This window comes from Mus caroli, chromosome 17, assembly GCF_900094665.2.
Source record: "Mus caroli chromosome 17, CAROLI_EIJ_v1.1, whole genome shotgun sequence".
NCBI classification, from domain to species: domain Eukaryota; kingdom Metazoa; phylum Chordata; class Mammalia; order Rodentia; family Muridae; genus Mus; species Mus caroli.
In genome coordinates, this window is record NC_034586.1 from 32,639,014 (window position 1) to 32,654,415 (window position 15,402).

At 51.4% G+C, this 15,402-nt stretch overlaps 2 protein-coding genes across 5 annotated transcripts in view; both read left to right on the plus strand.

The window, feature by feature from the left end:
- The window catches only part of Nrm (nurim), a 4,045-nt gene extending 740 nt beyond the window's left edge, over positions 1-3,305 (plus strand). Inside the window, exons 2-4 of the mRNA XM_021149673.2 lie at positions 1,333-1,529; positions 2,005-2,181; positions 2,413-3,305. Coding sequence (XP_021005332.1) covers positions 1,333-1,529; positions 2,005-2,181; positions 2,413-2,694 — 656 coding nt within the window. The 3' untranslated portion in view covers positions 2,695-3,305. The remainder of the gene's footprint in view (positions 1-1,332; positions 1,530-2,004; positions 2,182-2,412) is intronic.
- Positions 3,306-3,507: 202 nt separating this feature from the next.
- On the plus strand, positions 3,508-13,129 carry Ppp1r18 (protein phosphatase 1 regulatory subunit 18). Of its 4 annotated transcripts, none has more exons than XM_029471606.1 (4): positions 3,508-3,601; positions 5,137-6,698; positions 11,223-11,430; positions 12,319-13,129. In XM_029471606.1, exons 2-4 carry the CDS (start codon positions 5,142-5,144, stop codon positions 12,336-12,338), a joined length of 1,785 nt encoding a protein of 594 aa, XP_029327466.1. In that variant the 5' UTR covers positions 3,508-3,601; positions 5,137-5,141; the 3' UTR covers positions 12,339-13,129. The 4 variants fall into 4 exon arrangements, with proteins under 4 accessions (XP_029327466.1, XP_029327468.1, XP_029327467.1 ...); XM_029471607.1 differs by lacking the exon at positions 3,508-3,601 and adding an exon at positions 3,612-3,807; XM_021149670.2 differs by lacking the exon at positions 3,508-3,601 and adding an exon at positions 3,861-4,134.
- Positions 13,130-15,402: the final 2,273 nt, after the last annotated feature.

Consider the following 15,402-nt stretch of genomic DNA (forward strand, 5'->3'; position numbering starts at 1 on the left):
CTGGAACTCACTTTGTAGACCAGGCTGGCCTCGAACTCAGAAATCCACCTGCCTCTGCCTCCCAAGTGCTGGGATTAAAGGCGTGCGCCACCACCGCCGGGCTAGCAAACGGATCTCTTGATTGAAGGTCTATCATTACTGATTTCAAGGCCTGATCTATTGAGTGAGGACTATGTATGTAGAGAGACCCTGTCTTGGAAAAACAAACAAGAAAACCACACCAAAGACCACTTCCCTGGGCTTGCTTGCGTGTGTGTGTGAATGAATATATGTGGAATGTGTGCTTGTGCTCCTGTGTGTGCAGTGCAAACGGCTGCTGAAGGACAACCTTGAGTGGTTTTTTTGTTTTTTTTTTTTTCAGGGTATTTCTATGTATCCCCAGCTGGTGTGGAACTCAGAGGCCCATGTATTCTTTTTCTTTTTTGTTTTTTTAAGATTTATTTATTTATTTATTTTGGTTTTTTGAGACAGGGTTTCTCTGTATAGCCCTGGCTGTACTGGAACTCACTCTGTAGACCAGGCTGGCCTCGAACTCAGAAATCCACCTGCCTCTGCCTCCCAAGTTCTGGGATTAAAGGCGTGCACCACCATGCTTGGCTTTTTCTTTTCTTTCTTTCTTTCTTTTTCTTTTTTTAAAAGATTTATTTATCTATTTATTTTATGTATATGAGTACACCTTAGCTGTCTTCAGACACACAAGAAGAGGGCATAAGATCCTATTACAGATGGTTGTAAGCCACCATGTGGTTGCTAGGAATTGAACTGAGGACCTCTGAAAGAGCAGCCTGTGCTTATTTGGGGGTAGGGAGGGTGAGACAGGGTTTCTCTGTATAGCCCTGGCTGTCCTGGAACTCACTGTAGACCAGGATGGCCTCGAACTCAGAAATCCACCTGCCTCTGCCTCCCAAGTTCTGGGATTAAAGACGTGCACCACCACTTCCCGGGCTCTAGCCAGTGCTCTTAACCGCTGAGCCATCTCTCCAGCTCTATCTCCCACATATTCTTGGGACAGAGTTTTTTTACAGAGACCTGAGGCATACCAAGAGGTTCGATGGATCACCTGGAATTGGGGTTATACAACACTACATAGACTGAGCCATCTACCCAGCCCTCCCACCTTGTTTTTAAAGGTGACCCTACCTAAAAACCTTTCCCAGGAGGAGGCCTAGAGAAGATGGTAGATTGAAGGAACAGGAGAGTGAACTGGGAATGGCCTTGACAAACTCTTGAAAGCATCAGGGGCGTGGCATAGAGCTCCAAAAGACGTGGGTAGGGGAATGTCCTAGCCATCTTAACTGGCCTTTTTGTCCCTTTCCTCCCCAACTCCCTCAGATGCCCGCCACGGGTGGTTGGCTGCCCTGCAGGACCGGAACATTCTTGCCTCTTTGGCTTGGGATCTATGTCTGCTGCTACTGTTTGTGGTACAGCACAGCTTTATGGCAACTGAGGCAGTGAAGGCGTGGACATCCCGGTACTTTGGTGTCCTTCAGAGGTCGCTCTATGTGGCATGCACCGCCCTGGCCTTGCAGGTATGAGGCCTGGCCAAGGGAGACTGGTGGAACAGAAAGAACATGTAGAGCTCAGCCTCCATCCCTCCTGGGCATATTCTCCTATCAGCAAAGCTGTATATATTTGACATTCCCCAGCACACTAAGAGAGTCTCACCCTTGCAACATTGTTCATGTTTTATTGCCTCAGCTCTGAATTCCTCCCCAGTTCTATACTACAACCTCCCTAGGCCTCGCAATAGCACTTGTCTTCCAGTTGGTATTCTCATGGATGTTTGGCATAGGCTAGTTAGGTGATTATTATCCACCAGCCCCCATCCCATCCAGTCTCCAAAAAATCCTGTGTAGGGATGGGCCATCTTCATGTCCTTGGTACCCCTCCCAGAACCCTCCACGTGGTAAATATTTACTGTTTATACCTGTCGGAAAGAGTCCTCATAGGTTATTGTGGGGCAAGGAAGACCACTGGTATGCCCAGTCTCTCATCTTTCCCCAGTTGGTGATGCGGTACTGGGAGACTACACCCAGAGGCCCAGTGTTGTGGGAGGCTCGGGCTGAACCATGGGCCACCTGGGTACCTCTCCTCTGCTTTGTGCTCCACGTTGTTTCCTGGCTCCTCATCTTTAGCATCCTTCTGGTCTTTGACTACGCTGAACTGATGGGCCTCAAGCAGGTGAGAATCCCACACCCCTACCTGAGACCAGTGTCTGCAAGTCTCTCCCTCCTGAACTCTTCTGGCTTTGACTTCTCTTGGCTTTGTAGTGCCTCTGTTTCCCTCCAGCTTGCCTTAAAGGACAGTGACTGTAGGTCTCCTGGGCTTGAGGGTGGATGCTGGGAAGGAAGAGGACGGAGGCAACGGAGATAGAGAGCTTGACTTGGAGTTCCGTGATGTTCTCTCTTCCAGGTTTATTACCATGTGCTGGGACTGGGTGAGCCTCTGTCTCTGAAGTCTCCTCGGGCTCTGAGACTCTTTTCTCACCTTCGACACCCAGTGTGTGTGGAGCTGCTGACTGTGCTGTGGGTGGTCCCCACCTTGGGCACTGATCGGCTCCTCCTGGCTCTTCTCTTTACCCTCTACCTGGGCTTGGCTCATGGGCTTGACCAGCAAGATCTCCGCTACCTTCGGTCTCAGCTACAAAGAAAACTCCAGCTTCTCTCCAGACCCCAGGATGGGGGAGCAGAGTGAGGAGCTAGTTCTAAGCCCTGTATTTACTTTCCACCTCAAAACCAAATCCCTTAGCATCCAGACCGAGTTTGCCTCAGACCTCGGAGGAGGTTGGAAGTCATGCCCTGAAGGGGCTGTGCCCTCTCCTGCCTGAGAACTCAGTTTCGGAATCTTGATCCTGAATTCTATTCAAAGTTTCCTCCACTGGTCTTCAAGATCCGCTTCTCACCAACCAAGGATGGTTACAAAACTCATGAGTCTCCTTTTCTCTGAGCATGACCTCCTCACACACAGGGTCAGCTCACCCAGGGGAGCACCTAAGCTCACCCAGGGGAGCACTCACTCCCCTGGCACTGTTATTGGCTCTGCACCTCGGGGATTCCCTTCCATGTTTCCACCTCAAGGAGCTATGTCAGGGCCTATCTGAAAGTTTATAAGTAGTGGCTCTTTTGTACCGCGGCTGTGCTTCCTCCCCACTCCTGCCTTAGTTTCTCCACCTCTTTAGGTCCTTCCCTACAGCTCTGTGTGGTCTCCTAAGGAGATGTCTCCCGACTTTGACTCGGGTTGACTCAGGGCTCCCTGTTCTCCCACAGGATATGCGCTGCAGAAAAATTAAAATTTTATACATATGATATCCAGTTGTCTGTCCATGACTCTCAAGCCGCAGAACCAATTGTGGGAAGGAAGATGAGACCTAGTTTTTGTGGTGATAGCGGAGCATTCTAAGATGATCGAAGGGCTGGGGCCACACCCCATGGACCCGCCCCATCTCTCAGTCGTCCAGTCCTGTTCCCTCCAAATATTACAGTTTCTCCGCGTATAAATCAGGGAACCCGCGGAAGACAGAATAACTCTCTGGGAGGAGAGCTAACTCCCAAAGCCATTTTGCCTCAGACCCCAGGGCCTGGCAGCCGCCTTCTCTGCCACGGTAACAAAGACTGGCTAGGGAAAGAAAAAGCGTGGGGAGGAGCAGCGAGAGATGGGAAGGGCGGGTCCGACTCCAAGCAGCTGCCGCTTCCTCCCCATGTCCCTCAGGGGGCCTGAGTCACGGGCCGCCGCCCCAGGTCGGCCAGCTGGAGAAGTGGGTCTCGACACCCCGCTCCTTCGGGGCTGCAAGGAAGGAAGCGGGTGAAGGTCTCTGGAGACACAACGGAGAGCGAGGGGATAGCCACAGCAGGAGAGAAGTCCCACCAGAGTCCCACGCGGGAAGGAGGGCAGCGAAGCCCCGCCCTTCGCCGGGCTCCTCCCTGCGCCCCCTTCCCTCGCCCCATTGTCCGTAGACAAAGCGGTCGCCGCCCCCGCCTGGCCCCCAGTCTGCGTCTCCGTCCCTCCTCTTAGGCTCCCTCTTCCCTCCTCCTCTGTTTCCCTCCCTCCCTCCGGATCTCCCTTCGCCTCTCTCCTCCTCTTCCTCTCTCCCGACGCCTGACTCCACTGCACCTCCTCCTAGGGACCCCGAGGCGTGTAAGTTGACTATGGGGCTCCCACTTTAAGAGAAGTGCCTCCTGGCTCCAGATCTTCCCTGGACTGTCTCCCCTTTTGAATAGATTGTCCCTTCAGTTCCCTCTGGTGCACGGCCCTTTGGGTCAAGGTCCCCTGAGAGCCGGGTCCCTGGTTGGGGAAGACAGCAGAGGCGTGATGTGGGTCCTCGTCGCGCCCGAGTTCTGGAGCGTATCCGGTGGGGAGGCCGGCGAGATTGTAGGGACTGAACGCGGCTGGACGCCAGGGTTCTGGGAATGTACGGGGCTGCACACTTGCTCGGGTACCAAAAGTCCCCGAGGAGGGTATTTCCCCTGACCCGCCTCGGGGGCGGAATAGGCAGTGGGGTAGGGGCCGGACTGAGGGGCGGGGCCGAGCGCAGCCGGGAAGGCAGCCGGGAGCTGCGGGGGCCCCGTGCGAAGAGGCGCCGGCGCCCTTGCCTGTTTCCCGGTCTCCCCTTCTACCCTGGACCTCTGCCCTCTACATCTGTCCTCACCGCCTCACATCCTGCCCGACCTCCTCGCCCTTCGCCGTCTGGTTCTCTGTTCTTCCCGTTTATCTCCCCCTGGGTACCAGGGGAGGCAGTCTTGACTGAATCCGCTCACTTCTCAGCCCCGGCTCCTCTGGCTCCTCTCTCTCTCCTGCTTTTCCTCTCTCCCCTTTCTCATATCTTAGGGACGGTCTGGTGCCCACAAACCCCAATCTGGCTCTGCCTCTGCCCGGAATCTCGACTCTTCCTCTCCCATTATCCCCACCCCCAACTTGGCACCCAGCTTTTCTCTTCAGTTTTTTCAGTTCCTGACTCTTTTGCCGTCCTTCCTTTCACGGCCTTCCTCTATCTTCATTCTTAATTGCACTGTCCCCTCCTGCCCTTCTTAGTCCCTTCCCGCATCACTTCCTCCCCCAACCCCCATTCTCAGTCTCCGGGCTCCTCTGAAGCTTACCCTTCCTGTTCCTGTCCCCCAATACTCTCTCCTTCACTTCCAGTGACCATGACCGCTATCCCAGATTGGAAGCTACAGTTGCTAGCCCGGCGGAGGCAGGAGGAGGCAGCGGTTCGTGGCCGCGAGAAAGCAGAACGGGATCGCTTGTCCCAGATGCCAGCCTGGAAGAGGGGAATCCTGGAACGACGCAGAGCCAAGTTGGGCCTGCCTCCTGGAGAGGGGAGCCCTGTGCCTGGGAATGCTGAGGCTGGACCTCCAGACCCAGATGAATCTGCTGTCCTTTTGGAGGCTATTGGACCAGTACATCAGAATCGATTCATCCAACAGGAGCGACAGCGGCAGCAGCAGCAGCAGCAGCGAAACGAGGTGCTTGGTGATAGGAAGGCTGGGCCTCTGGAGGTTCTAGAAAGGAGATCCAGTCCTGGTAATTTAAGGGATCAGAGCCCTAAGGGAAGAGAGTCCAGAGAAGAGAGGCTAAGTCCCCGGGAGTCCAGAGATAGGAGGCTGGTGATAGGGGGAGCCCAAGAGTCAAGTTCGAGGTCTCTTCGAGACTGGAGGCAGAGCCCAGCAGAGGCCAGAGACCTGAGTTCCAGACCAGCAGAGGCTCAGAAATGGAGGCTGAGCCCTGGAGAAACTCCAGAGGAGAGTCTGAGATTATCGGGTTCTGGAGATGACAGTCCCAAGAGAAAAGAGGTGTTGGAAAACATTCTGAGCCCTAGGGAGCCTGGAGACCAGAAGGGCAGCTCGACAGACGTCCATAAATGGAATCTTGACTCAAGAGAACCCCAGAAACAGAGCTTGTTACAGCTGGAGGCCACAGAGTGGAGGCTGAAGTCCAGCGAAGAGAGAAAAAACTACTTGGAGGGGTGTGGGAGAGAGGAAGAGAAATTGAGTTCAGGGATTGTTCCAGACCAGTCTCCAGTGACAAAGGAGGTTCAAGACATCACCTCGAGCGAAGTGGAGACTGCTGAGCAGAGGCCCACTGAAAGCTGGAAATGGACCCTAAACTCTGGGAAGGCTCGAGAACGGACGCCCTGGGACATAGATACACAAACGCAGAAGCCAGATCCTCCAGCATCTTCAGAGAAGCACCCAGGACCTTCTGGTGTGGAGGCTGAAGAGGAGGCTGAGAAGGAGGAGGCGGAGGCTCAGAGCAGGCCTCTGAGAGCCCAGCAGAACCTCTGCTCTGGGCCCTCCCCCCTCCCACCAGAGCACTCTGGGACGGAAGACTCAAGACAGCAGGAAGAGGAAGCGGCAGAACCCCGGCCCCCAACAGCAGCCCCTCTGTCTCCCCCACCCTCGGCCCCAACTGCCCCCCAACCCTCTGGGGATCCCCTCATGAGCCGTCTGTTCTATGGGGTGAAACCAGGACCGGGGGTGGGGGCCCCCCGCCGCAGTGGACACACCTTCACTGTCAACCCACGGAGGTGTGCGCCCCCTGCCAGCCCAGCCCCTCCAGTCAACCCTGCTACAGCTGATGCTGCAGGGTCTGGATCTGGGAAGAAGCGGTACCCAACTGCAGAGGAGATCTTGGTGCTGGGGGGCTACCTCCGTCTCAGCCGCAGCTGCCTTGTCAAGGGGTCCCCTGAAAGACATCACAAACAGGTAAGAGAGCTGCTATGCCTGACTGGGTAGAAGTCTCTTTCTAGTTCTGACTGGATGGCTTTTTTATATGCGTGTGTTCTTGTCTTCTATTCTTTTTATTCCTGCCGACTCCCTTCCTCCCCCTGCACACACCCTTCCTCTGGGTAGCCTTCCTTTGCCATTCATTTTGGAGCCCCAAGGATTCTGTTCTGCACTCAACTGCTGTGTTGGGGTGTGTCGTTTTCGGGGTGTGCCCTGCCTGTTTCTTCTTTCCCCACTCTCTCGGTCCCCTCTCCTTTTCTTCCTTTGGGCTTTTGACCCAGTTAAACCCTTCTGGTAAGAGAGAAAAGATAAGGACATGTGAAGGCGTGTGAAAATAACCCAGGGGGATAGAGAAGGTTGACGGAGAAGTTCAGGGAAGTTGGAATGAAGGTCTCAGCCCCAAGAAGGAGGGGTCATAACTAATGGAGGACATTCCAGAACAGAGGTGGGGGGGGGGTTGGGGTGATGGAACAGAGCTGGCTGAAGGAAGAAGGAGTTTAGACCCCAAGTCAGCCCCAACTCCCGGCAAGAAGAGGCCATTTGAAGTGGGTGACCTCAGGGTTACCTACCCCTCCCCCCAACTGGGCAAATGTTAGACAGTGCTTCCTTCTCTCTGGGGACAAGAAAAGCCTTCTCTTCCAAAATATCCCAGTCCCTTCCCCCATCTTTCCTCCCTGGGCTTCCCCTCCCCCCACAGAACTGTCTCAGCCTTGGTTTTTTTCCCCCTCTGTTCCTGCTACCCTGGCCTCTCCCTCCCCTGGGGTAGAAAAAGAGAAGTTCATTTGCGCTGAGCTGAGAGCTGCGACTGGTTCAGGCGCTGTGAGAGTTGGGGGCGGGGATGGGGTGGGGTGGGGCTGAGGCCAGCAGAGGGTCAGAGGTTAGGCTGAAATGCAGACATGCAAGAAAGCACTGGATAGGGTAACTCTTCCCTTTGGCCCTGGCCCAGCGCCTTCCTAATATGTCCCAATAGTTTTCCTAAGTCAAAAAAAAAAAAAAAAAATCTCTGGGGAGAGACAGTGCTACAGTCAGACGCCTCAGACCAGAAGACCCTCCACACAATACAAATCTTCCCGGGGCCTGGCAAGCCTGTCTCACCCTTTTTTCATGTGTTTGTGTGTGTTTTCAGTGTCAATAGGCCACCATGAGGACCAAAGATCAGGGCTAAGCTCATGAGTCACTTGGTTCCTCCCAGTTTGTCTTTTTGTTGTTTTAGATTCATGTACGAAGTGTCCATTTTCATTATCCTATTCTTGAACGTGACTTTCCTTCCCCTGCCTCTGTCTGGGTTATTGGCTCTCTCTTCTCAGGGCTGGGCAGCTAAGGACAGAGGACAGGAAATTCTCTTAGGGTGAGGTGTTCCTACTGAGGCTGGCTGTGACTTTGGAGACCAAGCAGAGAGAGGCACAAGGCTCTGTGGCTCCTACCTAGGAACCATCTGGGGGAAGCCAAGGAGCCTAGTACAGAGCAGGACCTGTGCTGGTGACCGTACCTAGGTCATCCAGTAGGAGGGGCGGAAGCAGACCTTCCAAACAGGAAGCCTGGGGTGGGGGCCCGGAAGGCTGGTGGCACTGAGTGGGAACACTGGGCCCAGGCCCCGAAAGAACTACTCAGGATGTGGTGAGAGAATCAGGAAGCAGCTACACTGGGGTGGGGGTGGGGAGGAGGCTGCACAGTTCCCTAGACCTGACCATTTACCTCTTCCTCACCGTCTCTTAATCTCCATCTGCACCGCTCAGCTCTCTGTCTGTGCAGCCTCAGCAAGGATTACTGTGCCTTGCGCTGGCTCTATCCCAACCATTACCACCATCCCTCATGTTCCCTAAGTAGTTCCTTTTCTGGCTACTTCTATCAAACCTGCCATCATGAGAGACACCACCCCAGTCCTTTGAGGGGCGGGTGCTGTAGCTGGTGCTTTTGCCCAGCATCCTCTCTGGCTGGAGACCTTCCCCTCCTTCCCCGGCCCCCTGGTGACCTTATATAGCTGATGAGAGGATCTAGTGAGTCACTTCCCTCTCTGCCCGCCCCTAATTCGGGTTATGCATTCCTAAGAAGCCCAGTCAGAAACTGGGGGGGGTGGTGAAACAAAGGGGGGGGGACACAGAAGTAGACACTGAAGTCTATGGAGTGGATAAAATGAATTATTTCACAGAACAGATGATAAACTGCAGAGGCTGGAGAAGGGAGCTTAGGAAGAAAGGAGAATGAACAAGAAACTTGGCTAAGTCTGTCAACAACAGAACCAGTAAGGGTTCCTTTCCAGATACTGAAGTTTGAGCCGTCTGGTGGCCGCCCCTTGCTTCTATGGGCGTTTTCCATAGACTTGGTTCCTTGTTGGTTGTTGGAACCAACCAACCTTAGCTGATGTCCAGACAGACCCTTATCTTATGACATGTGACAACTGTGTATATGAATAGTCGGTACAACACAGCCTTCTGCACCAAGGGTTATTCTTGATTTCAACCAGGTACAGGCCAAAAATATTCAAGGCCCTCCAGGCAGGTGGCTTGGGCTTGAAATTCCATCTCTGGATGCCAAGTTCAAGACCAGCCTGGGCTGCTTAGTCAGCTCGAGTTTCAGAAATAAAAACAAAACAGAACAGAACAGAACTAGAGAGAGATGGCACAGCCATTAAGAGCACTTGCTGCTCTGGCAGGGAACCTGGGTTCAGTTCCTTGCACCTATATCCTCAGACTCCTCTACTCCAGTTTCAGGGTATCTGATGCCCTCTGCTGGCCTTCTTAGGCACTGCATGTACATGGTGCATATTGGCACAGGCAAAACACCAAGTCGGTGATGATGATGATGATGATCTTGAAGGTACAAGGAGGACCTGTGTAAGTTGTATGCAGTACCATGCCATCTTATATAAGGGGCTTGAGGACACTGGCATTTTGTGTGAAGATGCCACACTACAGACTCCCCCCCTCCCCCCCGCCAGATATTAAGAGAGGTTGTGCCTCTGTAGTGGGTTAGAAGTGGGTGAGTGATTATGGAAATACTGGTACAAGGGTGCATGTAAAATGTTCAGGACACAGAGCAGGATGCAGATGTGGCAGCTTCTGAACAGGATGCTCTGGAGGCAGAGGGACCAGTCAGCACGGAGGCAAATCACGTTTGGTTAGGCTTTGGATTTTGTTCAAAGTAAGGTGAAATAAACCACTGCAGAATACTGGGTGCTGATGGTGGTGCATGCCGCATTTGTGAGGCAGAGACCAGCCTGGTCTACTGAGCCAGATCCAGGAAGCTAGGGCTATACAAAGAGAAACACTGTCTTAGAGAAAGAAGGGGGGGGGGGGGGGAGCCAAGAAGAGTTAGAGGAGGAGGAGAAGCAGAAGCAGCCACTGCAGGATTTGGAACCAAGGAGTGACACATACAGTCTTGGGTACCCTGCTTTCCTTAGGGACCAAGTTATCCCCTCTCATTCAGCCCCTTGCAGCCATGCTGTAGATCACGTGGAGGCTCTGGGATGCTGGGTCACAGATGCCCTGGATAGATCACCTGGAATCCCTTTCTGTTTGTCTTCCTAAACCCCTGGGATTGCAGACTTAATCCTACAGCGTCCCAGAACTCCTTAGGAGGGCAAAGGGGAAGGATGCGAAGACAGCCTTGTTTTGGGGGGATTTCTGGCTTTCTCTGGCCTCTGTTTTTGTGAGTACCCTGTGGGCTGCTCTCCATTCCTACCCAGTGTTTGCCTGGACTTGACTCTCTATCCTTATCAGTTCCATATTCCAGGGACTCTTCTGTATGTTGAACATCCCTTGGCTTGTCCAAACCTTTCTGTTGTCTTATCCATTCCTGAGTCTGGAGTGCCCATCTCACTTCAGGTTGGTTGGTTGGTTGGTTTGTATACTACCTCTGCATCACAACAGTGAAGGAAAGAGACCCTAATTCTGCCTTACTTACCCAGAGTCCCAGTCCTTGCCATGGCAAAATCTCTCTGTCTTTGTGTGTGTGTGTGTGTGTGTGTGTGTGTGTGTGTGTGGTTGTGTGGGTGTGTGTCTGCTTATTTTTAAAGACAGGGTCTCTATGTAGATCAGGCTGGCCTCAGACTGGTCACCTCCCTCCATCTGAATGTCAGCTTTTTTTTTTTTAACTTATTTATTTCTTTATTTATTATTTCATGTGCATGGGTGGTTGGTTGGCTGCATGTCTGTGTGAGAATGTCTGAGGAACTGGTGTTATAGACAGTGGTGAGCTGACATATAGGTGCTGAGAACTACAGTTACAGATGGTTGTGAGTGCTAAAAACTGAACTCAGGTCCTCTGCAAGAGCAGCGAGTGCTTTTAACCACTGAGCCATCTTTCCAGCCCCTAAGTTTTGTTTTGAATGACGCCATTAGAAGGAAGAATCAAGATGTAAGGGGAAGCTGAAGCCCCAAATGGATGGAAGGGAAGGTCTGCCTGGTGCCTAAGGCCAGCCCCTTTCCACTTGCCTCTGCTCTCTCAGCCCTCCCTGGGGTCCCCTAGTAATGAACTTCCCTCCTCTCCTCTCACTTCTCTCAGCTCAAGATCTCCTTTAGTGAGACAGCCCTGGAGACCACATACCAATACCCTTCTGAGAGCTCGGTACTGGAGGATCTAGGCCCGGAGCCTGAGACCCCCATTGCCCCCTTAGCAACCCAGCCTGACGATGAGGAGGAGGAGGAAGAGGAGGAGTTGCTTCTGCAGCCTGGGCTCCAGGGCGGCCTGCGCACCAAGGCCCTAATCGTGGGTAAGCGGCTGCGGCGTGGTTGGCGGAGAGCGCCCCCTGGTGTCCGTGGTGTGGTGGTACTTTGAAGGAGCGTGGCCTAAATTCGCTGATTCCTGAAAGCCAAGTACACATGGGATCTCCAGATTTCAAAACCAGAACTCGCTCATTCTCCAGCTCTCTAATCTGGTTAAAAATACCCGTGTGGGGTCAGACGGCGTGGAGTTGGAATTCCAGCTTGTCTGTTACTTAGGTGTGATCCTGAATCAATCCGAGCTCAGGTTTCCATTTATCTTTATGTGGGGGGGTGCATGCCTGCACTCTAGGATCAGATCCAAGGCCTTGAGCATACTAGGTGAGTGCTCTACTGTTGATTGGTAGCCCCAGCCTTCATTTATCGTTCTTTAAAATAGAGTTAACATTGTATCCTGGGTCTTTAAAATAGAGTTAACATTGTTATCCTGGGCCTCAGGGTGTGTAGCTCAGTGATAAGATTGCTGCCTTGAGCTGAGAATAGTGTAATCCTATCACTCAGGCAGAGGTAGATCGGCCTGGTCTACACAGTGAGTTCCAGGGCACTCTGGACTATAACAGATTGAGAGCCCTGCTTTAATCCCAGCACCACAAACAATTTGATAATAGTAAGTTGTCCTGAAGTTGTTGGGAGACTTAAGTGGCTTTTATCAAGCACCTAGGACCATAGCTAGGGATTAAATTACTTCACCTTTGCTGAGATGACTGTGGAATTAAACAAGATGCCTAGCACAGGATCCAGTTAACTGTGATGACTACAGTTCCTGGTGACAAGGCACGCATCCAACCCGTTACAAAGACTTCTCTTCAGTTCTGGGGTGCATGGGGAGGCTGGAGGCCCTCTCCCCTTCTCTGCCTTGATCACTTCTTTTCCTGCAGATGAGTCCTGCCGGCGGTGACCATCTTCCAGTTTGGGCACATACCTCCTTCCTTCCTTCCTTCCCGTACGTACCTGAAGCTTCTGGAGTCTGGATGATTCAGAGTCGACGACAGACCTGGCAGGGAGCCTGCCTGGCAGGGAAGGGGGTTGAGCATATCCTGACTTGCTTTTCCCATCCCATTTCTGGGGCAGAGCCAGTAGCCTAAATTTACCCCTAACTCAGGGTGTTTCCCGTGGGTGACCTAAGAGTGAGCATCAAGTCCTGGGTTGGAACTCAGAAATGATCTGGAATTGAGATGGAGCACCCCTAGCCCCACAGCCTTCCTTAACTCCCAGCCACTCCCGGGGACCTACAGACACCCTTTTTTCTAGGTCACTACCCCTTTGTTTACAGCTTCCTTCTCTCTTGATCACAGCCAGGTTTACATACCCCACCCCCACCCCCCAGCTCCCAGTCCCACCTGCGAAGTCCCAGGTTTACAAGCCATGCCTACCCACGGAGAGCCCCCGTGGGACCCTCCACCTTCCCACCGTTTCATTCAGAGTGACTTGGGAAGGTGTGTGGCCTTCTTCAACTTTGCTCAGTATTACTGTGCCTCGGTTTCCCCCAAGAGGGAAGGCTGGGGATCCTAACCTTGAACCCCATGAAAGTTATTTAATTCTGTTCCTCTGCTTGGTTCATATTGAATTGAACTGCAGCGTGGGGGTGCTAAGGAGGTGCTTCACTTCCCTGGCGCTCCTTTGTCAGCTGCCTGATTTGTATCGTTTTTTGTAACTTTCCATAATAAAATGGAGCTCTTTTCAACTCTCTTGCTGCCTTCCTTTGTTTCTTTTTTAAAAAGATTTTGTTTATTTCATGTCTATGAGCACACTGTAGCTGTCTTCAGACACACCAGAAAAGCCCATAGGATCCCATCACAGATGATCGTGACCCGCCATGAGGTTGCTGGAGGTTGAACTCAGGACCTCTGGAAAAGCAGACAATGCTCTTACTTGCTGAGCCTCTTCAGTGCCCCTTTCTTTTTAAATTCACCATTGTTTTCATTTTATGAGTAATTTGCCTTCATGAATGTCTGTGTACTGCCTGTGTTCCTGGTGTCCCTGGAGGCTTTGAAGAAGGCGTCAGATCCCCTGAGACGTGAGTCCACATGGTTGTGAGTTGCCGTCTGGATGCTGGGAATCAAACTCGGCCCTCTAGAACAGCAGTGCTCTTAACCGCTGAGCCGTCTCTCCAGAACCTTCCCTAATTACATTTTGTCTGCTTCCAGCTTTCTGCCACGCCACCACCAATATATATTTGCTGTTTATTTATTTATTGCTGAAAGTATGTCTTAATGTGTGGCCCTGGATAGCTTGCAACTTACTGTGTAGAACAGAATGGCTTGGGACGCACAGAGAGAGCTTTCTGCCTATGTTTTCTAAGTGCAGGAATTAAAAATTTACACCACCACATCTGGCTTTTTTTTTTTTTAAGGTCTTTTAAAAAAACAGGACAGTGTCTGAAGAGATGGCTCAGCAGTTAAGAGCACTTGTTCTTGCTGAGGCTCAGATTCCACTCCCAGCATGCACACAAACATAAAATATTTGAATATATAAAAATCATATCATGTGTATGATATATATTGATATGTGTGATATATCAACAATAGCAAAGCGTGCCAATACCAAAACAACAGGAAAGGTAGTCTCCACATGTCCTTTTAAGTTTCTCTTTTTTTTTAAGATTTATTTATTTATTATATGTAAGCACACTGTAGCTCTCTTCAGACACTCCAGAAGAGGGCATCAGATCTCCTTACTGATGGTTGTGAGTCACCATGTCACCATGTGATTGCTGGGATTTGAACTCAGGACTTTCGGAAGAATAGTTGGTTGAGCCATCTCTCCAGTCTGTCGCTCACCTTTAATCCCAGCGCTTGGGAGGCAGAGGCAGGTGGATTTCTTCTGAGTTTGAGGCCAGCATGGTCTACAGAGTGAGTTCCAGGACAGCCAGGGCTACACAGAGAAATCCTGTCTCGAAAAAAAAAAAAATTAATCACAGCACTTGGGAGGCAGAGGCAGAGGCAGGTGGATTTCTTCTGAGTTTGAGGCCAGCCTGGTCTACAGAGTGAGTTCCAGGACAGCCAGGGCTATACAGAGAAACCCTGTCTCAAAAAAACCAAAAAACCAAACCAAACAAAACAAAACAAAGAAAAAGAGTTCAAGGTTTGGGGGGGTGGCAGAGGGGGAGGATACTGGGATGGGTAGGTGCCCTCTCAGAGGAGAAGGGGAATAGGGGGAGAAACTCTTTCAGGGGGGACCAGGAGGGGGCAGCAGCATTGGGGATGTAAGTAATGAAGTACATAAATAAGTAAGTAAATAAATAAATAAGAGTTCAAAGTTATCTTTAGCTATGTAGTACATACAAGGGCAGCTAATTGTACATGAGTCCCCGTGTTTTTTTTGTTTTTTGTTTTTTAAATGGTGCCTGGAGAGCTGGCTCCTCAATTAGCACTTAAATACCTTCAACTACATTTTCAGGAGATCCAATGCCCTCCTCCAGATTCTGAGTGGTATACATACTTGCAAGTAAAATGCATATGTATACACACACACACACACACACACACACACACACAATAGAGGGGCTGGAGAGATGATTCAGTGGTTAAGAGCGCTTGCTGCTCTCTCAGAAGACTCGCGTTTGGTTCCCAGCACCTACATCAGGCAGGTTCCCAACCGGCAGTAACTCCAACTTCAGAGAGACACAATATCTCTGACTTAAAAGGGCTTTTGCACACACACACACACAGACACACACACACACACACACAGACACACACACGGTGCAGATAAATTCATGCAGGGAAACCCACGTGCACATTAAATAAATAAATAAATAAATATTAAAATCTGATGATACCCAAACTCCCACCTAAATGTCTTTATTATGTACCTTTAGTTTTTTTTTTTTTAATTTTTAATATTTTAAATTAGGCGGGGCGTGGTGGTGTACGCCTTTAACCCCAGCACTCGGGAGACAGAAGCAGGCGGATTTCTGAGTTCGAGGCCAGCCTGGTCTACAAAGTGAGTTCCAGGACAGC